Source organism: Cavia porcellus, unplaced genomic scaffold (assembly GCF_034190915.1).
Source record: "Cavia porcellus strain 051 isolate PalLab524CR breed Dunkin Hartley unplaced genomic scaffold, mCavPor4.1 scaffold_23, whole genome shotgun sequence".
Taxonomy (NCBI): Eukaryota; Metazoa; Chordata; class Mammalia; order Rodentia; family Caviidae; genus Cavia; species Cavia porcellus.
In genome coordinates this window covers 46133586-46160398 of record NW_026947506.1, presented here as the reverse complement: position 1 = coordinate 46160398, position 26813 = coordinate 46133586, and the positions used below count along the sequence as shown (strand labels likewise).

Sequence of the window (26813 nt, the reverse complement as noted above, 5' to 3'; positions counted from 1 at the left end):
CTTTAACCTCTCTTCTAGCTCCATCCTCTCTGCCAGCACCCCAGCTGTCTTTGAAAACCAGCATCCCCAAGCCCAGGGTGCTGTCTGTGCCAGAACTCAGCTTCCAAATAGTGGAGAGTCAACTCTGAGACTGCGGGAATGGCTTCTTCCTCAGCCCTGCCTGCTCTTCCACCCAAGCTCCCTTCTCTCCCCAGCACCCGCGGGGGCCCTTGCTGTTTCTTCCCGAGCTGCTGCTACTCCCCTGCTTTGCCCATGCTTTCCATCTCTTGGGGCGGCATTGGAGACCAATCTTCCGGGGGCCTCCTCGGACACCTGCACGGTGCCTGAGTACCTGGTGGGCCCTGGAGCTCAGCCAAGAGCACACCTCCTCAATGGCTCCAGACTCCACCACCAGCATCACCATCTATTTCTGGCCATTTAGTGACATCCCCAACACTGACAACATGCTGAAATCTCACTCCTCACTCAATCTCTCAGCTTTAGGAAGCTTTCTGTATTCCTTTTTCCTGGACAGATTTTCCCCAACTGCTCATTAGGTGACCTTTTCACTAAGAGTATTTAAATGTCCTCCCTCTCCTGGGGTCATTTTAGGTTCACAGTAACACACAAAGATTGGAGCCAATGGGAAATCAGAGAAAAAGAGGCCTTGTCCCATACCTGGCTGAGTGGCTTGGTGCCACCACGTCCCCCTTGCTACCTAGCACCTAGCTGAGTGATGGTTACGGACAGATCATCCACCACTATGCTAACCAGCGTCTCTCTGACAGGGTGCTCACCCTGCACTCTACTCCCCACAGCGCTTGGTACTAGTGAGGGCTCAGTGGTCAGAATACTAGCCCCGACTATGTCTCCCCTTCACTCAGCGCCTCCTGGGGGACAGTGGCTATGTGACCCCCATAATACCCACAGTCCCCCACAGGGAAAGCGAAACTCAGAGAGGCGCACATGCTGGGGTATCTTTCTGTGTGATGGGGCCCCTGGTTTGCAGTTATGGCCATAGAGACCCAGCCACCCCTGGGAGGACAATACCCTAGATTAAAGGGTTTCAGATGCTGCAAAACGACAGGCGACAAAAACTGCTGAGAGTTTGTTGATTGAGTGAAACTCACTGAAACATATTCTAAGATAGTTAACAAATGTTAAGTTTACCACTTTTTGGTTTTTAAAAAAATCAGACTGGATTCCTCTCCTCTATGCTCACCTAAGTCTAAAACACTCAGGAAGAGGTTGTATAAGAGACAGCAAACGTTTAACTCTTACCAAGAAATTTCTGAGGCATAGAGCTCTTACGTTTGGCGACGTTACTTGCTATTCTGTCCAGCACGAGGGATCTCTCTGATCCTATCTTGCACAGGTCTTCTGCCATCTCATTGTGATTAGTTTCTTCTTTAATGACTAAAGCCAAAGACAGAGAGCCAGTTTAGAAATGCTGATATTGAAAGGACTCCAGCGTAAGCAGTGAGACCAAGACATCAGGCGACATCAGTTAGGTACCTAAGAGAGCTGGGTCTTTCCAAGGTTATTTCGAATTCTTCCCGTGACCCAGCCAAGACAGACCGAGATGCTCTGCAGTAACGCCAGTGAGCGGCCCCAGCAATGGCTCCTTCTCTGACACCAATTTATCATACACAACCTCTTAAGACCAAATGAAGTCCCTTCTATCATCTGAATGAAGCTGGACCCCACTTAGTAACTACATCCCTTTGACAGGCCCTTTCAACTTTCTGAAGTGTTGCAATGGCCACTAACTCAATCAATCCTAGCAGCAGCCCTCTGACAAGTGCCACACTGGGAAATGACATAGGAGGATCTGACATTTTCAATGGCCACAGCAGCCGGGAGAGTCAGAACCCGGAGCTCCTTTCCCTGTGCACAAAGTCTGAGGGTCACACAGCACCACACACTGCAGGAACACTTAGACATGGCGGAGGTAAACGCAGAGGCATGGCGATTTCCCTGTTTTCCTGTACTACCTCTCTCCCTAATTGTAGACAGAACTTTGTATCTGCTAAGTCTCATCAACACCGACTTCCACTTTTCACAGCTACCACAGTCAAGTACAACTCATTTCCCTGAGATTTATCCTCGTGCCACAGAAGCTGAAGAAGTAAACATTATTTCTGCACATCGAATCAGTTCTTCCAGTGCTGCTTCTGTCTTAGGCTTTCTGTTTCCAGGTATTTCATGCTGATTGATCACAGAGCCTCTAACAGGCGTATCCATTTCTATTATTGATTTGTCTATTCTTCAAAGAGCTCCACACATAATAAGTACTGCAATTTCATTTAACCCTGGACATTACCCTCTTTTTAAAGAAGCTGCTGATCCTCTTACCCTCCTTGCAAGTCCTTTATGACAGATGGGACTAAATTCCAATGGGATTCCCAAAGCCACCGTCTGTGTGTCCTTTCTTATGTCTAGATGGTTCAACAGCAAACTGAGGCCAGATGGTGTTTGTTTTTTAAGCTTTCTTTACTACGTCCTCCACAATGCGTAAGGATCCTAAGTATTTTATCTCTTTATTGCCATTATGAACCTAAAAAACTACATTTTGCATCAGATACTATTGCTGGTGCAATTCATTTTTCTAACAGTGGAAAATACATGCTCCTTATTAAATAACCCAACACCTACGTACCCTGCCCTGTTTAACTGGAAGGATGAACATAAATCCGTTTCCACTGGCTGCGTGTATGACCTATCAAGCTAACACTCACTCACAGGCTCTTTTTCTGGACAGCAGGGGCAGTGGTGTGACCAGGGTGCCCGTACATCCCAGGTCATGTTTCCTCGTCCACCCGCAGAGCTCTGGAGGGCTCCGCCTGCCCTCCTCTAGAGTGCTCACTCCTCACTCTGTGAATTCTGGTTCAAGAGAAACTATTTGCATAGAGATATTAGCAGCTAAAATCTTCTACTAAAGAAAACTGTGTCCTGGTACATTAATCTTTCCCCATACCTCCACGCCCAGAATTAGGTTTAAGGGACCAGTCTGAGGGTTAGGAAATAAAGGACCCCTTGGCTTCCTCTGAGCCCTGACTTGGGCAGGTCTTTGGGGTGTGGAAGAACAGACACAGAACAGCAGAGGAGCAGCAGAGTGGATGTGGCCAAGACCCTGGGGCCCCACTTGCCCTTGATGCCCACACAGAGCCCAGCAGGAACTCATGAAAGTTCTCCTCTGGATCTCCCTAAGGCTCCAGGTTTGCCCTACCAGCATCGGCTATCTACCTCTGCAGCAGCCGTCAGCAGGGAAAAGTGACTGGCTGTTTTGGCTTGGTCTTGAATTTAATCGCACACATGTTCAAGCTTGCCCTCAGGTGATACTGTTGGCAGGTGGTGGAACCTTGACAGGTCCAGTCTGCGGGAGTCCTCAGGTCTTGAGGCTCTCAGAGGGGACAATGAAACTGGTTCCTTCCTTTATCTGCCAGCTGGTGACGGAAGTGGTCTTCCCCCATGACACACTGCCTCACCACTGACCAAAGCAACAGGACCATCCTGCCACGGACTGGAGCCCCATACTGTGAGCCACCCTGCCCCTTTCCTATTATAAAGTAACCCTCTCTGGCATTTGTCACAGTGTCAGAAAGCACTAGCTGATGGATGCACAGGGGCAGGCGTCTACAATCCTAATGCACACATGGACTCCAAGGGAGTCGGGAGGAGCTCGGTGTCCACAGGCACTGCAGACCGCCACAGCAACTAGAACCTGTCCTTGGCTGGTTTCTCCCACTGGCTTTGTTTCCCCAATTCCATGTGAGTGTCAGATGCTATTACTCTGCAGGGCTGGGAACTTTAGTTACCTTGTTAGGGAGTAGGTGCTGAGTACATACAATGGCTCGTTATGCATAAACATGCAAGCCCCATCGTTAGAAACACTACTTCTCAGACACAATAATCCATTTTTTCAGACAAATATCTTAATGTTCACGTTGTATTTTAAAGGAATAAGATCATCCTATTCTCCCTCAGTCCCCCGCCTTGGGGGCTGGTTGCAAATTGGTAACTGCTAAATTGCCGTTATTATTTTAACATCCAGTTTTTCCTTTTCCAATTCATTTTCCGTTCCAGTCCAGCCCTGAGACTTCGAAGGAAGGCCAGTGAGAATTCCATGGGATCTCCCCACCTCACAGCTAAGAGGACAAGGCCGTGGAAGCTGCTGGCCCAGGTCCACAGCTGACCATTAGGAGAGCCTTTGCTGTAGGATGTGCTCCCTCTTAGTGTCAACGCTGATCTGAAAAGATTTCTCAGTCTTTTTCTGGCCATTTTTTTCTCTTGGTCTCATTTGCCACTAACACTTCAGTGTGTTTGTGATAGTTTTTATGTATGAACCACCTCAGCCATTCATCTCACTTCTACTCAACCAGCCAGTGATGACTTCTCCAGTGGTGTGGAAGGAATTTTGTCCGTTTTACCTATATCTTCGTTGTTTTCTCATCTCTGTGACACAACACCCAACACTTGTAACTTAACAGCCTATGGCAGCAGGAAGTAGAGACTGATCAAGGCAGGAGGATGGAGACAGATCCTTCCAAGTCATGTCCTTGGTGGCCTACCTCCTCCATCCAGGTTTCACCTAAACGTCATACTAAGCTCTAACATCGTCAGTCCCCATGATCCAATCACCTCTCAAAAGCCCTACCTATGAACGCATGAGGCTTAGGGGGACAACTGCATACAAACTATAACCATCTATATATGAAGCTCACATCTCTTAGAAAGTTAGAAGAGAGCCTTCCATTACACTGCTGTCCTTTGTGAAAATCCAGCCTTCTCCAGTTCTTCCCTTCCGCCTTTCACTTTCATTATCTAAGGCAGAGTTACACGTTATCACGTAACACAACAGGGTGCGTCACCAGACACATGTGCTACCTTTCCTTCCTCTTCTGATGTCCTCAACAGAGCTGACTCTGATCCTCCAACATGCTTGACCCTCAAACCCAAGGCACATATGAACACTTTGCCTTCGAAATCATAGCCTGAAAACTCTGATTTGATCAATTTCATGAAAAACACTTTTTTTCTTTTGGTGGGACTGGGGATTGAACCTAGGGTCTTCACACTAAGCTATAATCCTGGTCACCCTATTGTCTTTTTTTTTTTTTTGTCTTTTTCCTTTTTATCGGTACCAGGGATCAAACTCACGACTGCCTTGCAAGGCAGGTGCTTTATGCCGCTGAGCTAAATCCCCAGCCCCTTATTTTCTTTTAAACTTTTGATATAGGGTGTTACTAACTTGCCCAGGCTGGGCTCAAACCTGTCTCAAGCTCCCAGAGTTCTAGAATTATAGGTATGCACCCCCATGCTTACCTTATGAAAAAATAATTTTAAAAACAAGACTGAATAGTTTATTTTTATTAGTAAGCAAAGAAAATTGTCTTTTGTTTATTTGTATAGTACTAGTGATAGAACCCAGGGTGTAATGTATGCTAAGCAAGTGCCCTACCACTGAGCTACAGCCCTAGTACACTTCTTCAGGTTTAAAGTAACAAACTTGAAAAATAAACTGGCAACTTTTAAGGGTAGTTAGCATCTTAGAGAGGGAATATTTTTAAGGTAAGCCATGTGAAGTCAGATGAGAACTGGGAAAGTAGAGAAGGAAAATGTGTTGTTCCTGGTGAAACTGCCATGTTGTTGGCCAAAAAGGTCCCTCTGTACCAGCCATGGTGGGAAGCAGGCCGTATCTGGGCTCCTGATGCGCTGGGAGGGAGAGGGGTCCAGACCCAGCTCGGAACCCTGTGCTTACCTGGGTACAGCGTGCCTGGAAGGCCCATGCTTTCCAAGTAGTTGTGGCAGCGCTCTTTATGTTCCTCTAAAGAGCTTCGCTGTTTATAGCTTCGGCCACAATATCCACATTTGTGAGGTTTACCAACTGCAGGAAACACAATTGAGTTCAAGACTCCCATTAAAGGTCGGCCTTCTGTGTAATGGGAATGCATGCAATACAATTATTACCTAAAAAAATTTTTAAAATGCTACTCTTGAAAACTAAGAGCATTATGGACTTGGCTTAAATTACGGACTTTAAGAATGTTAGTGCACAGGGGACTTTTTGACGGTACCAAGAACTCTTATTTCACCTCAGCATGACTGCTAGACTGCCTGCCAAATTCTCCCTTTTTGGCATCACTGAACTTTGTCCTTTAATTGGAACAAATGAACCATGAAGTGTTGTAATGTGGGCACCAAACAACCAAACATAAAAGCAAGGAAGGCTGGATAATTTACATATTTACTTCCACAGTGGGCCTCCTGTCTATGTCTACCCTGTGGCCAGGTCTGGCTCAATCCTGGGGCTATGACTACTGCCACCAGGGTGAATGTGATTCAAAAGGCTAGGCGGGATAATCTGAGGTCTCTAAGAAATCCTGATGGGCAAAGATGGTTCAGTGAAATGTGCACTCTGTTTCTAAATTGATTTTCTTATATTAATGTATTTTACAGTTGTACTGTATAACACAAATATTTAACATAAGAATATACAATATAAAAACACAAAATGGAAAGTTGCATGGAAAAGCCAAACTATATTTCCAGATGGAAAACCTATAGTGTGTATTTTCATGAATAGAGTCCTGTTTATCCCTAAATAGCGTTAGGATAATGTAACTTCTACAACAACCCTATCAGAATGCACCAGATGACTGACATGCCCCAAGACTCTACCCAACATGGCAGCTACCATGCTGTCCAGCATGGTGGCCATCATGCTAATATAGCAGCCAGCATGCTCTCCAACAGAGTGGCTCCTGTGCTTATAATAGAGAACTAAAGTTTAATTTTAATTTCTAATTTGCTAAAATTAAATCATCACATATGGATAATGGCTAGCATATTAGGTAATACTTTTCTATAACAAGTAGTTAGTCCTTCCTGGATTTTACTAAACATAACAAGTAGTTAGTCCTTCCTGGATTTTACTAAATGATATTTCAGGGGAAAAAACTAGCAAGAAATTTAAATCATGCTTACATTTAAAGACTGCAATAAATGCCATTTAAAGAGATAAAATGAATAAAATTTCTTCAGTCCCTTATATAAGGAATACAGTAAATCCCTGATTTACAAACAAGTTCTGTTCTGGGAGAACTGCTTCTGAATTGGATTTGTTCATAAGCCCACAAACTGAGTCTTATAATGTGTACCTGTGAAAGCTCACAACCCAAACATTTGTAAACTGAGACTGTATTATATAAATTTCTACCCTTAGACCAGGAATTTCCTTCTTAGGCTCTTTGATTTATAGTATTTAAAGTATTCCATAAATGTCAAGCCTATCCAAAGAATGTTTGGCAACTGGTTTAACCACAGCTCAGTTAAATTTACTTCCTAGCAGAACAGAAGCCTTGATTTAAAAGACTAAAATCTGAACACCAAAATTTGACTTCTGGAATATTTAATTTAAAAAAAGAATGTTTATCTACAAGAAGTGATGTATTCTAAACACTAGAAAATAGTGCTGAAATATGGAACATTGCCTAAACTTGTACACTGAATTGATTACTCTTTCAGAAACAAAAGGAATATGTAGGTAACTCCTCCATGCCTTGTCTTGGAAAATCTAATATTTTGCTGAATTCCACAATCAAAATTGCTTCCTGTCTGTATGGTACCAGGAATGTGAATCTACATTTTTCCGAGTACATGATTGATTTTAACTCTGCAGCATAAATATATTCACTGTAAGCAACCGGGCTAAGGTCTTGCAGCAGGAAGGTCTCTAACAGAGACTACAACTTCTACAGAAGCAGTGAAAAAAGGGGACCCTTTCCCCACCTTCCAAATCCCTCAAGCTTCTTGTTTTATTTGTGGTCCTGGGGAATGAACTTAGGGCCTTCACACTGAGCTACTTCCCCAGATTTTTTTTTTTTTTTTTTTTTTTGAGAGTGTCTTGCCAAGTCACTAAGTTGAACCTGAGATCCAGCCTTGAACTTAAGATCCCCCTGCCTAGGCCTCTCAGAATGCTGAGATTAAAGTATGTACCACTGTTCCCAGCTCCCAAGTTCCTCTTGAAAGCAACATGGGACAAATTCTACAGCTGTGTCACCAATGATGTGCTGTGTCCGGAAGCTTATGCTTCCCACCAGTTTCTACAGAATGCTATGCAGCTGCTGTTAGTTTTAATAAAGTGGGGGCATGGCCATTCCAAAAGGAGACAGAACGTGGCTGCCTTAGAGTTTGCCAGATAAAGGCTGAAACCTTCAATTCATCTTAGAGAAAACATTCTGAAGGACGTAAATCTCTGTTTCTTTTCTTCCCTGGAGACGTGTTTAACTGCACTTCCCCACAGTAGAATCACCAGCAGCTCTGACTCCATGATGGCTTCCTCCTATTCCTTGCTGGAGTCACAAGTAAACTGGCCTACTCCACCACCTCCTATTTATAAGGGGAGACCAAGAAAGGGTGTTTATATTTAAAACATTCTATTATAATAAAAAACATATTGCCATAAATCCCCCTCAAATCCTACCCCTGGCCTCAAGCACACTGATCCCACTGTCCTTGTCACTTTCTGTAGCAGCTCTGGAATCCTTTTTCCTGAGTGTCTGTAGCTGTCCCCATGTCCTGAATCAATTCAAGATGTTTCCTCTTCATTTTGACTTTGGGGAAGAGCTGGAGCTACAGTGTGAGATCCAGTGAGGAAGGTGGACAAGGGGCATGGTTTTGCAGCCCTGCCTTCCCACTGGCTGACACTCAGCAGCAGTATTCCCCGATCTTTATCACACCTTGTGAAGACACTCAGGAAGAAGACATGGTGAGTGGCTTCAGAAAGCAGCAAGAGCAATGGGGTATGTGTGCTGGAAGGACACCTCTAGGGGAGGCATTAAAGGCCATGTGTGTGTGTTGTAATAACTTTTAAAAAGCTTAAACATTCACTATACATGCTGTAATTACTCAGTAGCAACCACACTGGAACAGGGGCTCATCATGCCTCAAAGACATAGGTAGGTGTGGCGCCAGAGTGACATGCACACAGCCTCTCATTTCACCAGAAAGAAGAGACCAGTGTCACCCTAAGGAGTAGGGAGCCCTGTGTGGGAGAGACAAGAACTGGACCCGGAGCTGCCCCAAGCAAACAATGGGGCTGAAGAGCAAGTCTTCATCTTCTCCACAGATGGGACAGCTGTGACTCCAGACCCAATGTAACACTGCTGCCAATCTCCTTTGTATCTAGCTGACCCCTAGTCAAGGACAGTGGTGGGGCTGCCCTCTCCAAGTGGCCCATCAGCACTGAATCTTAGTGGGGCACCTTTGTGGAGTCATCACTTGCCTCAGAGTGGGGCCTCATATGGTCACTATCAAGCCCTGTGGACAATGGGAAGTGTCTGCTGTAACAGGGCCATTGCCCCATCCTGCAGCCCTCCCCAGTTTGAGGATGTGCCTCACTCCTGCCCAGGAAGGGGATGTGGCTACTCCACCCCTAGCTGGGAGTGGAGATGGAGAGATGGCTCGGGGCCCCGAGTCCTCCCTGTGCCCAGCTGTTGGAGTGCTTTCCTACAGGACTACTCCCAGGATGACCAAACCTCTGCCAACACACACTCGAATAAGATCCGCCACACCCCTTCCAGAACCACTACAGAAATCGGTTCCTTCAGGACTCCCTAAGCAAACTCAGAAAATGGGCCCTGGCACACTGGAGACCCTCCTGCTGGAGGTGTCTCCTGGCCCTCCACTCCCTCGAAGGTCCTGCCTGCCACACCAGATGCTGTGCTTTTCTGGGTTCACCTGTGCCTCCTTGGAGCAGGCGCTCCAAGAGGTTCTCAATCAGTATGGGACAAGGACACAGACACAGGAGCGATATCTTAATACCTGCACCATTTAGTAATTACGCTCCTCGGATTTGGGAAGAGACAGCTGAGCCCTGGCCACCTTTCCCAAAGAACTCGTCCTGTCTCTACCTCCTTGGGGTAGGGGGGCTACAGCACTCCCACATCCTGGGACAGCAGGAAGGGCCAGCTCTTGGAGAATTTGGCCATGTGCAGTGAGTGCATAACAGCAACGCTCCTAACAGCATGGTGTGAAACAAAGGAACCTGCATGTGGCAGGCCGTGCAGACCGCACTGCAGGCCAGCAGAACAAACCTTTGGCTCCAGAACCTTGGCTCTGCTGACTCGTGGATTTGTGGGGCTTTAAGATAACAGACCCTCCAGATTTCTAATCTAATTAAAGACAAACTGTGTGATTATCCCCCGCTCCCCCAAGGCTCCAGCTGCGATAGAGCCACTGTCCACCTCTGCCCAGCTCCGGGACCTGTATGCGCCCACCTCAGCCACTGCCGGCCTGACCACCGCGGAAAGCACTGTGCCGTGAGCTGCCTGTGTCCCCTCCATCAAGAAACTGTTCTTGCTTTCGCTCTCTATTAAAGACGCTGGGTGAAAGGTGGCCTGGCGCCAGGCTGGACCGAACCGGAAGCAGCGTGTTGGAGAAGTTCGGAGGTGTGAGACAAGCGCGCTTAGCAAGAGCTGAGAAACCACGCGGCCGTTCCAGAAACACCCAGCGTGCTCTGCGCTCTTAGGCGTGCGTACGTGTACGTGTACGCGCATGCGTCTACATACTCTGCGTGCGCGACCGTGCGGCACACGGTGCGTGGGCGTCGCATTTCCCGCCCGGCACCTGGGGTGTGTGGGGAGCCCGGTGCAGCAGTGCTAGGCCCAGGTCCCGGCGGCCAGCACCTGGGGAGGCCTGGGAGCCAGGCCGGGGGCACAGCCCCAGCCCAGCCGCTGCATGGCACGGTGCGGGCTCTGCTGGCCTCGCAGCGCGCAGCCACTTACCGGAGTGCGTCCGCAGGTGGCCGGTAAGGGCGTCCCTCCGGCGGCAGGCGTAGTTGCAGAGGTGGCACTTGAAGGGCTTCTCCCCGGAGTGCAGCTTGATATGTCGCAGAAGGTTCCCTTTCTGGGTGAAGGAGGCCCCACACTGATTGCACTGGAAGGGTCGCTCGCCTGGGACGAGGAGAGGAGAACTGTGAGAACAAAACTCAAAACCCTGCGCGGGGACAAGGGACAACTGCGGCGGCGAAAGTTGTTTCCCACGGGGGCTCGGTGACTTCCACCGGCTGCAGGTTTGATAGAACATGAGGCTTTCAGACGAAACCTGCCAGCTCCTTAACGCTTCACTGGCTGGGTCAATTTGATCTGAAAATCTAATTTTTTCCCCCTAAATCAGAATGGCACATCACAATGCAAATTCAAACTCATTTAAATAAAGTGACTGCAACATTTTGTGATGAAGAGCCACTCTTCCTGATCAGCAGTTTTGGAATAAACCAATATCCAATTTTGCGTGTTGTGGCATTTGGTGGGGTTTTTAATGTGGCTTTTTTCAAAGGGTCTTTAAAATATGCCACTGAAGCAGCAAAATAAAAAGGAAACTCATTAAAAATGCATTTCAGGATCACAAGTTCATTTCAGCGTTACATTCTTATATTTAAATGAAAGGCACTTCATTATAACAGTTATAATAACTTCTTTTCATTTACATTTTCCCTGTATTTTCCCTTTCAATTTCTTCTCCATTACCTGTCTGTCCCTAAGCAGGCAAATCAAGAGAGAGACAGACAGAGAAAGTGTAGGGTGAGAGAGAAGAGAAAGAGATGGAGAAAGATTGAATAAAACAAGAAGTTAAGACACAGTGAAGCCAGGGTCCCACCTTGCATAGAAAAGTCCCCATCAAAGTCAGAATTACATTGAGATTTCTGCCTTTTTATTTCTGCAAAACTTTTTAACCTTTAAGCTCTTATTTGTCTACACCCACATAAGGTAAGTGCTGTTTCAAGTACAGATCTCCTCAGAAACTCGATTTTGTGTGTGTGAGGAATTCTTCCTGGGTTGGTGTATGGCGCATGGAGTTGGTGGCCAAGCAGAGTCCAGGACATCTGCCATGTGTGGCAGGGTTTGTGCTTGTATTGGATCTAAGGGACACATGGGGATTTGTGAATAAGAAATATGTGATTTTCTTGCAGGGACGTCATAGGTCTTTGAATCCAGGGCTGTGAAGATTTTACTGAACCCTCACCTAGAGAAGCACCATGTTTGTCCCCGTTAGGTAAATATGAAAGCTCTTTGAAAACAAACAAATGCTTATCTTAGAGCTCAGTGTGACCAAAATTGCCACTGTGAAGATACCATGAGGATATGTTGTAGGGATAATGTTTTCTTAGAAATAATGTGTTAAAACACTTAACCATTTTCCTCACTGATTAATGTGACTGTGGGGACGAGACAGTTTATTAAAAACAAGTAGAAGTGTATTAAGTATTAATAAAACCCACATGAGATTATATTTTGGAGTCTATCTTGACACTTGAATTTCCTGGTTATTATTACTCCTTTGAAGGGGTTAGAGTAGATGAATTCCTATAAAAGTTTAAACAGATTAAAAGACATGCAATTATAGGTCATCTAGAAGGGCTTGGTCCTCAACACAATGTATTATTTCCGCGAAATCCTGTGCTGAGCAAAGAGAAAGGGTTTCAGGGCCAGCAGCCTGGCTGGTGACGGCAGAACTGAGTCACCACCCAGCCCTCTAAGTTACAAGACTGACACTGGATGGAGAAGTTAAATCAGCTGGAATCCCAGTGACCCTGAGGTACTTCTGGAAAAAGGACGAGCTAATTATCTACTACAAACACTTCTGAGCCTCACACAGGTTTATAAGTATGTGTGTTTAACTCCATCTGGACCAAAGAAGAAATCTAGGGACACTGTGCAAAGAGGTACAAGCAGGGGACAGAGGAACACACCTTCCTCCACAGCTGTCATGTGGATGGGACACCATTGGGAAAATCCATGTTCCCGAAACGCCCATAAGAAGAGCAGCAGGACACTGCTGGGGACACAAGCATGTTTGTGGTGTGACCACTGTCTACTGATGGCAGGTGGAAGCTACGTGTCACTGCCAGGTCTGATGGGCAGGAGGGAGACTGCAGTGGTTTTAAGGTCTCTGGGCTTGTCATCCTCTGTTCTGACAGTGATATCTGTCTTCTAATTTAGGGATGCTCCTCATGGGTCTTGCTGTGCGGGACACTGTACTCCCTGTGACAAGCTTTGTGGGGGATCTGTTTGATTCTGATTGCCTTGAATTTGAAACCAAATGGGAATCCTGAAGCCAGTGCTCCTGGAAGTGACAGTACAGCGTGCTACCCACAGGCAGGCTGGCTATGCCATCCATTATCTTCTTCTTGCACGTCCCATAGCTGAGCTGGATAATGTTGCTCCAAGCTCAAATGTACTTCCGTTTCACAGGGATGAGAATGTGGACATCCCAGATTCCAAACCGAGGTTTCATCTCAGTGACTCTGTGGTCTCCATGGCAGGGACCATGGTAAGAAGGGCTGAGCCCTTCCTAGCAACTTAATCAGGCAAGAGAACAAGTCCTTGCTGGAATGCTGTCTCAAGATTTTGGGGGGCTGATTTGAAGGGACTGTACCTGGGGCCTTTGTACCTCAAAGCAGCCTGACTGGCACTACAGACATGGTGATATTTTCTGTCCTTGTGGTGTGAACAGAGACCCCACAAGCGCCATCTCTTCTGTCCTCTTACTAGAATGGTGATGCCATATGTGTGCATGCTGGTTTCCCCTCTGTATTTCCTGCTCTGTCCTCCCACTCAGAGTCACACTTGAGTCCCTAACAGGAAATGGGAGGCCAACAGGAAGCGAAGCCAGCACCAGTGAACCATTTAACAGCAGTGCATCCTGTCATCTCTGGAGAGATGGCCTGAAGTCCCCACAGTCACTGGGGATTCCAGCAGGCCACTGGCTGAATGGTGGCTGTGGTGGAGTCCCAGCTTGCCTGTGGAGAGCCATGAGGACCTGGACTCCTGCTTGGTGCCAGAAGTCCTGCCTGGCACCCAGGGACTGATTAGAAATCCTGCTCTCCAGCTTCTCTCCAGGCCTGAATCTCTGCCTGCTTTCAGCCTGGAGGAGGCAGACTCTCTGACTTCTCTGGAAATAGGGAAGAGAAAGGCCTTTTTGACATCAGCCAGCCAGATCCTAGGAACACTAGATGCTTCCTGGCATGATAACTCCTAGTGTGGCCAGAGGAGGTCTCTACTTCTACATGTGATTGCCGGGGTTCACACAAATGCAAATCTCTGAGTTTGTCGAACTAGTAGTCTATTGTGTTTATACATAAAGGGCTAAGTGAGGACTCTAAAGCTGGGGCACATCCCACTTTCTGGAACTTACTTGATGATCTCAGTGATTGGGGTGTGTGTGATAGCCACTATTTGTGGGCAGAAGGGAGGGTGAACAGCAGGTGACATTCTGTATATCTGTACTTGGCAGGTTTATTCATTAAAGGTAATTAATCTTTTTTTCCAGGCAGGCAGTCATTATATCTTGACAATTTTATATGCCAGAATTTGATTCATTTATCAAACATTTGAGAGAATTTTCATTGTCCAGATGGGTATGGTATGAATTTGCAGGTTGGGAATCCATTTGAAGTTGATTCCTCAGCAGGGAAATGATTGTTACCTCAGAGTGTATACTCAGTGTCATTGGGGTGGCCTTCATGACCTTCAGGTTAGGGTCCACTCACTGGAAGGGATGGCAGGATAACTGTCATACACATTTTTTTAGGGCTGGATGCGAGAGGTCTATTTCACTGGGTAATCTGAAGAATATGGTGCCTGCTTGGAAAAGCCAAGTTGGTTTCATTTTAGAACCTAAACTTTTTTGTTGTTGTTTTAGAGTACTGGGCATTGAACCCAAGGCCTTAGCACTGGATTATACCGGCACCCCTATTTTATTTTTTATTTTGATACAGTATCTTGCTAAGTGGCTACCATGCCCAACTCAGAAGATACACTTTTATTGAAGAGTAGTGTCTACTGAATGGATTTATGGTTTTCTCCATATGTATATATATCAAAAATATATGTCCTTTAAAAACTGCCCTAATTTACATATAAAATTACAATCTCAGAGACCTACGTTTCCTGGAAACTTAACTTTTTTTCTCCATGCAGTTTCTGAATTCCTGCTTAGTTTTCTGTTAAGTACATATTTATTTGATCCCATGTAAGAACACTGAAAGCTATGAGCTTCCTCTGTTTCCTGACTACCTTGTAACATTTGGTATCACCTCAAAGTCACTCTCATTTGTGGTTTGTCAGATTTTCCTCCTGGAAGCTGCATGGCAGATGCTACTTCATGACAGCTGGAGCTGGTGGTGATGACAAAGAGTAGTGATGACAAAGAGTGTCTGAGTTTCACATGGAGCCTTCTGTGACTATGGGAGTCCAATGCATGTGTCAAGATTAGCCCACCTTTACGGAGGCTTCTTATGGAAAGAAAGCAGTGCTTCTGTGCAGTGGAAAAGCCCTCATACAGCTCAAGGAAAAGCAAATGTCGTTAATCTTTTCCTTCTCAGTCTCTGTGGTGCTCTGAGTGGTAGAAGGACAGTTTTGTTGGACACTTGGGTGACCATTGTGTCAGTGTTCAGTATGGCAGACACAAGGTGCAGGGCTTAGAAGCGAACAGAAGCTCAAAGGACTCTCACCCTGGGGACAAGGCAGCTCATGGGCCTGAGGACAACTCTGGGAAAGGATTTGGTCCATTTTTCTTCATCTCTGGACACTGGACCTCGCCTTCTTTCCTACCCTCAAAACCTTAGGCAACCGCTCTACATGATAGGGACCTTTGCCAATTTGAGATGGTAACAAGTGGCCATCTAGCTGTGTGACCAAAGTCTTCAACTGAGAACTGATCTGAACTTGTGCTTGATGACACTTTGCTGTCTGTGCACTGCTTGCTAATGTTGCTAAATCTCAAGCCCTGTTTCTTTGAATGCAATGAAAACATGAGTTTGACTTGCAGCATCTCAGTGGCCGGTTTTGGGGCCTGCACATCTTTTGCCATGCTTCATTACAGGGGGTCACGTAATGTGTGCACCCTCAAGAGCAGCAGAGACTGCTCAGTATGTATAATATTAGGTGGTCGGGAGACTGTGCACAGACACCATTAACCTTTCCCTTCTCATTTATAGGGTCAGAGAGATCCATGTTGAGGCGACCCTTAAATACGGTTCCAGGGTAATATTGTGATGTCTCAGAACCCTTTGTGCCACTGTTTGCATATGCTGAATTTGAAAACCTCTGAGAAGGTGTCACTTAAGATATGGCTTTGGCACCTTCCACACCCGTGGGACCTCCTCGGCAGCTAAAGGAGAAACTAAGGCAGACCTTACCAGTGTGGCTTCTCTTGTGAACCATGAGCACATTGGGCCCGATGCAGATAATCCCACAGATATCACACTTGAGTTTCCCGTTAGGAAGTCGAATGCCTCCAAGTCCCGACAAAGCAGCGCTGCCTTGGTCCCTGTGAGAGCCATTCATTTTCTCTCCTGAGGCATCAAGCATTCGTAAATCCTCCGCACATTCTTCCCCATTCACTTCACAGCCACGCCCATTCTCTTCATCACTCTGAGTCTCTACTTTAACATTACTGGCTGAAAGAAACAACACAGGAGGCCTCTCAGTGTCATTGCAAAAACAGGAGATAAAAACAACACAGTAATAGCAGCAAAAAGACGATCACATGGACCATGCTGGGAACAGTGCACAAGACTCTTAGCTGGACTTGGGGGACAGTGGCCCCAGTTTCCATGTCTGGCTGCAGGAGGCTGCCAGGGAATGGTGTCATCCAGGGCGCAGGGACACTCGGAGCACCTGCAGTGCCCTCCAGGTCCACATTGGAAGCAGCATCTGGAGCTGCATGGCCAAGTTATTCACGAATCCCACTTTAGCATCAGGCCGGCCCTTCAAGCAGGAGATAGTCACCAGGTCTGTGGCCTGGTGGGGTCAATGTCAGAGGCATGGCCAAATCCTGACCCTCTCCCCTGCTGTGCCCCTGGGCACTCAGGAGAGTGTCCAGTCACACAGTCCTCTCCCCTGGCTGTGAACTCCCCGAGTGAACCCGACACGAAGGTATGAAGTCAGCAAGGTCTTAAGACAGATCACTCCCTGCCTAGTTTCACAGACGTATTAACACATCTGGACCAAAACTCCTGCTCTCCTTGGACTTCTGACCGTGATCCCTTTCAGGTTCTTGAAAAATCTGTTTCTTTGATCCCAGACATGCAGCTAGCTGCTTTTCCCTCTGATAGTGACACTGGCTGATCCTGCTCTCTATTCTGTTTCTCCCGCATGCTAAAGGGCTTGCTGGCATTGTTTATGAATGTGCATGATGGACAAGTTTTTCAGAGAGAAAGATGCATGTGGGGTGGTGAACTGCTCAGGTTAATGAAGATGAGAACCACCGCTGTCTCTTCATTGTTTAAGTCACACTCGGTAATTATCTCACCACATATTTTTCTTTTCAGAGAAAGTATGAAGCGCTTCTTTCGTGTTTTTCTGAGATGATGACATGAACCCAGCTTGTGGGGACCCTAAGAAACTGTCGCTGCAATGAAAGCCCTCATTCCAACCATTGTTTCCACAGAATCCTATGAGTAGGAGGGACATTTCACCAAGTAAAATAATCAGTGTGGTAGGTGACAGCTACAACTACATACACTCTCTTCCCTCTCTGTCTCACTCCTCTATACAGGTTGTGTATGTATATGTAGTCGGGCTGGCCTCCACCTGTAATGATCCTCCTGCCTCAGCTTCCTAAATTCTGAGATTATGGATGTGTGTGAAGACTACATCATTTTTGATCCATAGTTCTCAAAGTCTGGTCCTCAGAGTACCAGCCTCAGTGTCACCTGAGAACAGGTCACATGCGGATTCCTGGGTCCCATTGGGGTCCCATCCTTAGCCACTGGGGTAGGCTTAGAGCTTTGTGCTTTGGCAGCCAACCCCCAGGTACACTCGAGACTGAGAAAGCTGTTGTGAATCATCTGCCTGGTCTCTTGCCCTCCAGGTGTGTGTTATCCCCTGAATCCCCCTGCTTGGAGATTAAGAGACCAGGCCCTGGCCACAATCTCAGCTCCACTGTGTGGAAGCCCTGAGATCTTGGGTGAATCACCATGCCTGGATTTCTTTACATGTCAGCAGGGGGATGGCTGCTGTCAGCCAGGGCAGCCATGAAGACTGGGGTTGACAGATGACGTCTTCTCAGGATGGCCATGATGGGTAGAAGATGCCATCCCATGAAGCGGGCTCTGCCTGCCCCAGGAAGGGTAACGGTGTTCACTGTGAACCGGGCTCACAGTGCTGTAACTGAGCTCTGCTATGCCAGGTCCCACAAAGCGTGCTACGAGGGAGGTACCATTCATTCCCTGTCTGAGAGCTGAAGGAGCAAGGGTGCAGAGATTGAACACCTGCTGTGGGTACACTGCAGGTGTCAGGTGGAGATGACGCAGGCCACAACTCCAGTACCAAAAGCCTGGAGCACTATGGGTAGGTGGGGCTTTGGGGAGGTGATTGGATGATGGGATGTGATACTCGTCAGTAGATGAGTCCATTGAATTTAAAGCTGACTAGGATGTAGGGAGGTGGAGCCTGGTCAGAGGAGGGAAGTCACTGTGTCATAGCCTGATCTAACTCCCTCCTCCTCCCTTGATCACTCAGCTTTCAGCTACTGCCCCATGCACTGTTTCTCCTCTGTGATGCCACCCAGCTGACCCTGAACTGCAAGGGGGTCAGGTGCATGTGAGGAGAGCTGACCCTGAACCTCAAGCTGTGAGCTAAAATAAACCTCTCTTCCCTTAAGTTGTGCACGTTAGGAATTTTGTATCAGTGATGAGAGGAGTAACCACTAACTGTTTTCCACTAGCTTTTTGGAGAAAAGTGTTATGGGAAATGAAAAGAATTGACTAGAACATGGGACACAACTGCCACAGCAGATACCAGGTCAGAAGATCAGCAGTTCAGGGCACTTTGCATTTGAGCAGTTTCCTGATAGCACCTCTCAGCCACCAGGGACAAAGGACCACATTCTACTGACAAGGTCAGTGAAGGATGCAGCCAGGCTGCCATTTGGCCCACTGAGTTCCATAACTACTGATTCCTGGAAAAGCAGGACCCTCAAAACTGTTCTGTGTGTCTTATTGAGTGAAGATGAATTCACCTGTTCCTCATCGCTCACAAGGGTTGCATCGGTCTTGCTGTAGTTGGATGAGTGTCCCCATGTGGCAGAAGCTGAGCTGTTAGGAAGCAGGGAGCCCAGCGAGGGGTGGAGCCACACGGGAGGTCTTTTAGAGGATGCTCTTGGAAGGGAAAATGGCCTGTGTCACGGTCTCTCTGCCTCCTGGCTCATGATGGCAGAGATCTGCGAGGACACGCCTGGCGCCCTCCCTGGGGGAACAGAGCAATGGGCCCTGGTCTTGGCCTGGCACTGCTAGCACTTAATCCTTTATAAACACCAAGTCTCCAGATCTTAGAGCAGTAGATAAGGGACTGAATTACACCTCCTCCCGAAACACAGTAAAGCTACAAGGATCTGTGGTTCCCCCCCCCAACCAGGGGTGATTTTAGTTATCCACCTCGTGGCTTTTGAGAGTGATGCTGGGCTATTCTAGTGCCTGGTGCAGTGAACTGGAGTGGGTGACCTTCTACCACGAGGGCTGAGAGGCAGAAGTGCCAAAGGCAGGAAAGCCTGGCCTCCCAGGCCAGGAGGAGGATGCTGCACAGGACAGAGCTGGAGTGACCTCCTAGCTAGGACCTTACCTACTTGGATCATCTGCAGCCTCGGACAGGGCTACCTGGCCATCCTGAGGACATGCTGGCACACACGACGGCCACAGCACTTCTGCAGAGGAGCTGTCAGCAGCCCTGTGACACCTTGGAATACTCTGTGGCACATCTCCTATGCCTGTGTGTGCTCTTCTTGGAGAAGAGCTGGGTGGCAGGGAGCAGGCGCAGGAACCTGGCTCTGGCACAAGAAGTTCTGCTGCCACGTGCCGCTTCTGTGAGGGGGTCAGGTGCATGTGAGGAGAGAAGCCAGGCCATGTGGGGAAAGTGTGATGTGGGTGCTGCTGCCAGCATCACAGGTGCTCTCATGCCAGGGGATGTGGCACATTAATTTGACAAGGGATAATGGAAGCCAGGACTTTGTTATCCTGTGTGATGGGGTTGCTGAGCACAGCGAAAGCCAGAGAAAATGTGGACACCCAGACACAATTTAGGGTAGACAAGCCCATGGGGAGAAGTGGAAGAAGGGCATATTTAGGAATCCGCTTGACCTGGGTATCTTCCTGGAAGAGTTAAAACACATCGTGTACAGCAATCCGTGCATACCCTCATTCTGCTACCTCCAGTCACAACAGCTAAATCCTGGAAGCCACTTCTGTGTCTAGCATAGATAAACCCATAACGAAAATGTGGCGTTTACACACAGTGGAGTACAGCTCTGCCAGAAAGCCGGACACACTTGAATCACCTGTGGCAGAGTGGATAAACTATGAGGCCATACGTGAGCCATATGACCCACAAGCTTAACTATCACAGAGTTTGGATAGGAGAGAGATCCAAAATGTAAATAACTTAAAGAGAGATGATGGGAAATAGAGAGGTGGGTTCTACAGGGAGGTGGACCTGGAGAAGGAAGACAGGGAAGGGTGGGACAGGGCCAGCAGACACGACTGAGGCATGCACTATGTGCAGCCAGTTTCCCAAGATGCGTGCCATTATCACATGCTGCAGAGCTGCACTGGTGAGAAAAGTCTGCTGTCCAGATCTGTAAGGGCAACTGGGGGGATTTTCACCACGGAAGAGGTAAAGTTCAAGGAAGGTAGAAAGTGCTGAGTTCTAGGTTTCTAAGAAAAGAAGGACAGACAGTATCCCTAGATGATTGTGCCAAGGCCAAAGGACCAGACCATGAGGCCAGGACAGAAGGCTCTGCATCCACAGATGCTGGTACGTGCTTTTATGTGGACTTCCAGATCAGCTACCAAGGGTTAAGAGCTGGATATATTCCAACATGATAGGGACAAGTTGTGGGCTGTCCTGTGGCTTGTCCTCTGTGGTGTCTAAGGGGGAACAGATGACTACAGTCCAAGGACTTGGTGAGAAGCAAGTGGCATTAATCACACTGTCGCAGGGGCGCACCAGACTCAGCAGCTGTGGGCTCCCAGCGTAGGGGGCAAGGGTCCTTCTATCACTGTGGACCATCGCAACTGGGTGCTAGCTATGGAGATGAGATGGAAAGATTTCTGTTCACCCAGAGGCTGCCCATCCAGCTGGTATCTCCTCCACCTAGAAGTGCTTAGCAGTGATGTTGCAAGCACTTTCCTGAATATGGAGATGATGCCTATAAATATTTTCTAATATCCTCCTACCTGAGTACTTAGAGCACCAAGGAGCACAGGCAGGTGCTGGACTGAACTGATGAGATATAGAATGTGAAATGGGGACTTCAACCTTCATTTCCTCCTCCTGGCCGAACTCCAGCCTGCTCCGAGCTCCCCCACTGACTAACAGATAATGTGTAGGGGCCCAACCTTATTATTCAGCCATGCAGTTTATATGAAGAGTGGACATTTTTAAGGCCCAAGTCAAAAACTGCATTCTTGGGGCTGGGGGTTTAGCTCAGCGGCATAAGTGCCTGCCTTGAAAGCAGGCAGTCGTGAGTTCGATCCCCGGTACCGATAAAAAGGAAAAAGACAAAAAAACAAAAACAAAAACAAAACAAAACAAAAAAAAAAACAACAACCAAAAAAACTACATTCTTTCCCAGATGCCACTTAAAATTTGATCTTACTTAAAATCAATCTTATTGTTGTGTATGTTAGAGGTCATGTATGTGATCAGTAACCCAGAGTCGCAAGAGACCCCCACCTGAATGGGGCATGGACTGGAACATTCAGGCACATTTACATTGGGAGACTCTGGTGAATCCAAGGACTCAGAGGCCAGCAGGAGCCAAGAGGCTTGGATTCACTGCCAAGCGCCATCCACACTTGTGAATAATTGAACGTTTCTAATGCATAGGTATAATGGACACTGGCAAGTATCACTTTCAGATGGCTTAGCTTCTTCTTTATTTCCTTTATAGAACCTGGCCTCATATTGACTGGAAAAGCAATTTTTTTGGTACTCAGGTCGCATTTTTACCATTGAAACAAATTCTGAAATCATCACTGCAGTATGAATTTGAGCCATAGAAGCTCAAAATGTTTAATATTTTAAATAAAAAATGGGAGCCAGAAATACCCTTACAACACTAATGAGTAATAAATAAAACAAAATGGGTTAAAAATATTTAAGGTATATCTTAAATTTACTATGTTAATTCAATGAAAATTTGAGATAAAAAGGATATATATCTATATAGATATCTGTATCTATATGTATACTTTTATACTGCCTCTAAAATATTTATGAAATGTTTAAGCATTTTAACAGAACCGCTTATTGTAACTTAATATATTTAAATGGTAAGGTTCCTATTCTGTTAATAAACAGTACTTAAAATACTCTTATTTGTTTTTAGCCTTTAAATGGAATAAGTCAGAGAAGAGACCAGCTAAAGCCATCCAAGAAGACAAGTATATATAAAAGAATGAGTTGTAACCATAGATACATTTTCCTTAGATATCTGAAGACACAAACCAGAGTAAAGATGGTAGAGGAAGGACTGGGAATTTAGCTCAGTGACCTAAGTGCCTGCCTGACAAGCCTGGGGTCGCGAGTTCAATCCCCAGTACCCCCCCCCCCCAAAAAAAATGGTAGAGGAGGTTACAGAAGTTAATTTCAAGAAGGAAGAAAAAGGGTGTCCAGGGGCTTAGGGGACAGTTCTTCATTATGACCAGCAGGGGGCAATGTTGGCCCAGAACAGTTTGGTTGCTGTTGGGTTGGGACATCAAGATCAACCAGCCACTTGTGGGAAGATATTTATAATTTGAGGATGTTAAGGGAAAGAGGGGGAGAAAGAGATGCCTTATTAACGCACGTGCATAAATTCATAGACAAAAAATATATCAAAATGTAAATCATGTCTCATCTAAAAGCTCTCTATATCTACTTCAATACAGCAGTTTGTGCATCTGAAGTTTTCACCAAAAGGTCTGCTGAACAGGTCAGGCCTAAACTTCCTCAGATTTATGAAAATATGTCCTTAAATGTACCGTGTTGCTCTTAAAACACTGGAAAACATTTCGACAAAGTGATGGTTCTCCTCAAAATTAATTTGTCCCATGTCCTACCTCCTTATGTTTTATTTGCTCACATATGCACACAATTTTACACACACAAACAGGTATACACACACATGTACATGCATCATAGAAACAGAAACCAAACTGCTGTTTTTGAGTTGAATCAAAAGAGTATTAGGAGGAGATTATAGGAGAAAAATTTCCCTGATATTTCGTACCCTAGAAAAATAGTCTAGATTGTGGATTGATGATGGTAACTTCCTTATACACCAAATAGCTTCTTGATAACCAGGCAGTCAGAAATCTATCTTTAACTGCTACTCACCCCCTGCATTTGAGCCTGTGTTTGTGTCACTGTCCTAAGAAACTAGGCAGGGGTCTAGCTCTGTTGCATAGCACTGGCCTGCCATGTGCAAGGGCCTAGGTCTGGTTCCCAGCACCACAAAACAAACCTACTGAAAAAAACCAAAATTAACAAGCACAGCCTGTTTTCTGGCATTGCATCATAATACTAGAGATTTTTTACTAATTCAGGCTCTAACACTGAGATCCTAAGGGAAGAGCCAGTTTGCAGGGCTTTACTCCTTGGTTCTCTGTCCACTTTTAAAAAAGCATCCTCAACACCCTTTAAAATATCCCTTCAAGGGCATCACCTGAATTTATTTATCATTTATTAGCTCTCAATATCTAGGAAAGAAAAGTGAAATGAACAACTATGTTCGGTTTAATAGCTCTGACTAGACAAGGTCCCTAAAATTTTCTCCTTCGTGTGGCATGGTGACAGGGTGAGCACCCAGCCAGGGAAGCCCTGCTGACCCCAACTGTCCCGGAACCCTGTGTGCATGTCTCAGTTCTCAGTCCTGAGATTAATGCTCCAGAGCAGAAGTAGGAGACCGTGTCTTTCTCCTGTTCCATAAGGAATGTAAAACTTCAAAACCTGTTGGGTTCTTCTGATGGTCGCAGAAAGTGTGACCATTTCCTCACTATTCTCAGTGGGAAGGAGACGAGGAGAAAGAACATCAGTGACAAAGCTGCTCAACTGTGCGGTAAAGTTCCACTCATGCTCTTCTCCCTCCTCTGCCAGCTACCCTGCCACATGCTTCAACCATGCACAGCACCCAACTATGTATGTCTTACTTTTGTGCTGTACTGTACAGATGAAGTCTCTGGTGGTTCATGAGCAGAATGGTCAACATTTAATGTATCTCATTTTCCCCAAGTGTAGTGGAAGGAGACGATGAGAGAACATGCAATCACAGTATTCATACGATGGGAATGGAGTATGAAACAAAGATGCTTCTGTTTTCCAGAAGCAAAACATATACTTACGAGAGAAAGCTTTGGGAATTAGTGCATGAAAATCCCTAAAGCCATCAGCCCCATATGTAACTGCAATAAAGAAGGCAAAAAGAAAGCTGGGTTGTAATACCAGTAAAGATACAGTAACACCTTTAAAGACAGCATCATTTTAGAAAAACATGTTATTGCTCAAAACCTCTGGTTCCCTACGGATCTGTTACTCTGGGCCTTTGTGCAGGCCACAGAAAAGTAATTCTAAACAGGACTTCAGTCCCCAAGTGTGCTGACTTCTGGTATTGGCAGAATGGTTAGGATCACCCTGTCTTGAGTGTTGCATCTTAGAGGCAACAATGCCAGGCGTTCTAGAACTGGAAGGACGCTTCCAGCAGTGCCTGCCCAGTGGTTATAGCATCTCATGAGAGGGCACAGACCTGCTCGGAAGCAGTGTGTGTGTTTCAGGGGCAGATTGCTTCACAGATGTTCTTTGTGGGGAGTGTGTTCATAGAAAGTTTAAACAAAACTTTCGCTTGACACAGTGGGTGGGGAAGAATTGTTGTTTTGTCCTCTGCCTCCCTGCCCCCGCCAATGGCCACCAGTGTCTGGGTAACCCCTGGTAGCTGCTTGATTAAGATATATTACCATCCCTGATCTTCTTAATGCTTCACAGGACAGAGTCGCCCAGTGTGTCCCTACTTCTTAAGACTTGGTAAATACTGCATGTACACTCATGTGTATACCCACACATACATGCTTTTCCCTCTTAAGAGTCACATCCCAATGACATCAGCCATGTGCACAAAATAGCTGCCATATTAAACTTACTGGATGAACCACCTAATTTGAAAAGACTCTAAAGTGATGTTACTCATTCATCAAACTTTGCTGAAACCAGTGTCCTCCAAATTTATCTGACCACAGGTCCTCTCTTGTTCCCCCATGAAAACTTAACAGAATACTGGGATAATGGGCAAACATAGTTCAGAATTACCTGCTTTTGAACCTGCTTCTTGGAGGTATTGGCCTAACTATTTCTTAAAATTCCCTTACATTTCATCTACTTATTACTTCCCTGATGATCCTAGTGTCATGGGTAATGCCAGTGTCTCCTATCCTGTGAGACGGAGCTGGTTTGCTCAGAGAGAGAGACGCATGTTATGGTCCCAAACCAGCGGAGAATGCAACGCCAACTGTATAACCTTTGCTGTTCCTGCCATCTTTATTGAGCCCTAAACTTGTACATATGCTTTTCAGCTCTGCTATGCTGTGTCATGGAGGATCTGGCATCTGAGAGAATGGGAGAAAAGGCAAATGCATTTTATTAAAGAGTATTATCTTGCTAAGATGGGGCATAACAACAGGCAAAACAGTGTAAAACTGGTTCAGTGACATGATCGAGCTGCTGGGGTATGGATGGGAAAGCTGGGGGATGACTAGAAAGCCACCTTCCTAACTCACCCCTTCAGTTCTGTAGCCACAGCTCTCGGCACCTACTCTATGCATACATCGGAATGTAACAGTGAGAAAGTTTACTGTAAACTGAGGGATGAAGGAACAAAGAGATTAGCACAGTTTACAACTTGTTTCACCATTAGAAAATGGTGAAAAAGAAAAAAAAAACAAAAGAAAGAAACTGTAGACTTGTTCTGGGTGGAGTCAGCCAAGCCTGAGCCCACCAGTACCGGAATTGCCAGAATGCTCCCCAGGGTGGCCATTAGCATTTGACAAACAGGAGGAAGCAGTGTTGACGAGGACCAGTTCTTTGCCCAGTATCATTCAAATTAGCCTGCTGAGCTTTGTCCTAAGCATTTGTTGCTTTAAAATTTATAGAGCTAAAGAAATAAGAATAACAGCAGCAGCTATTCAGGTGTCTCTCTGGGCAGTAGACACCACTCTTGTTCAGGTACCATCCATACCTGCACCACCTCTGAGTTCAAGAACACAAGTGTGCGCAACACGCTCATTTACAGGGAAGCTGGGGCTTCTGTGCCAGCTGTGCACCGGCAGCAGCACACGTACCGGGAGTGCACAAAGCCCTTCCTGTCCTCAGCCTGGGGACTTCACCGCTGCCCAGCGAGGGCTCCAGAGGAATTTTGGGATTTGCCATGTTGCACACATGTAAGTGTGTGTGTGTGCACACACACACTCACACACACTAACTGGCTGGACACATGATTATTTTGTAGCCAAGCCTCTGCCTTAATTGGAATGTATCTCCTGGCCTGAGTGCTGTCTGGGTCCTGGACAACAGTGTCCCCCTTGGCCCCGCTCCTGTCTCCCAGCCCCAGGACATGCCCTGCTCCAGCACCGCTCCAGAAACAGGACCCAGTGACTACTGTCTTGTGTCCAGTCCATCAGTCTCTGCAGGATCACATTCAGGGCTGGATGGCAGTATCGTCCCCAGCTCGCCCCAGGCGCAGATAGCCAGCCAGGGTTCCTCACTTCCCTCCGGCTCTCCGGGATGATGTCCAGAAAGGACTGG

General features: G+C 46.5%; 1 protein-coding gene across 22 annotated transcripts in view; it reads right to left on the bottom strand.

Moving 5' to 3' along the window:
- The window catches only part of Ikzf1 (IKAROS family zinc finger 1), an 89164-nt gene that overhangs the window by 8331 nt on the left and 54020 nt on the right, over positions 1 to 26813 (bottom strand). For 4 of the 22 annotated variants that reach the window (XM_063234343.1, XM_013145414.3, XM_013145415.3 and 1 more), the window contains exons 4-8: positions 24365 to 24424; positions 16184 to 16444; positions 10767 to 10934; positions 5741 to 5866; positions 1261 to 1395 (exon numbers count right to left, since the gene is read on the bottom strand). In XM_063234343.1, coding sequence (XP_063090413.1) covers positions 1261 to 1395; positions 5741 to 5866; positions 10767 to 10934; positions 16184 to 16444; positions 24365 to 24424 — 750 coding nt within the window. Of the gene's footprint in view, positions 1 to 1260; positions 1396 to 5740; positions 5867 to 10259; positions 10668 to 10766; positions 10935 to 16183; positions 16445 to 24364; positions 24425 to 26813 lie in introns of those variants that run through there. The other 18 variants (XM_063234341.1, XM_063234346.1, XM_063234345.1 and 15 more) reach the window with 18 other exon arrangements.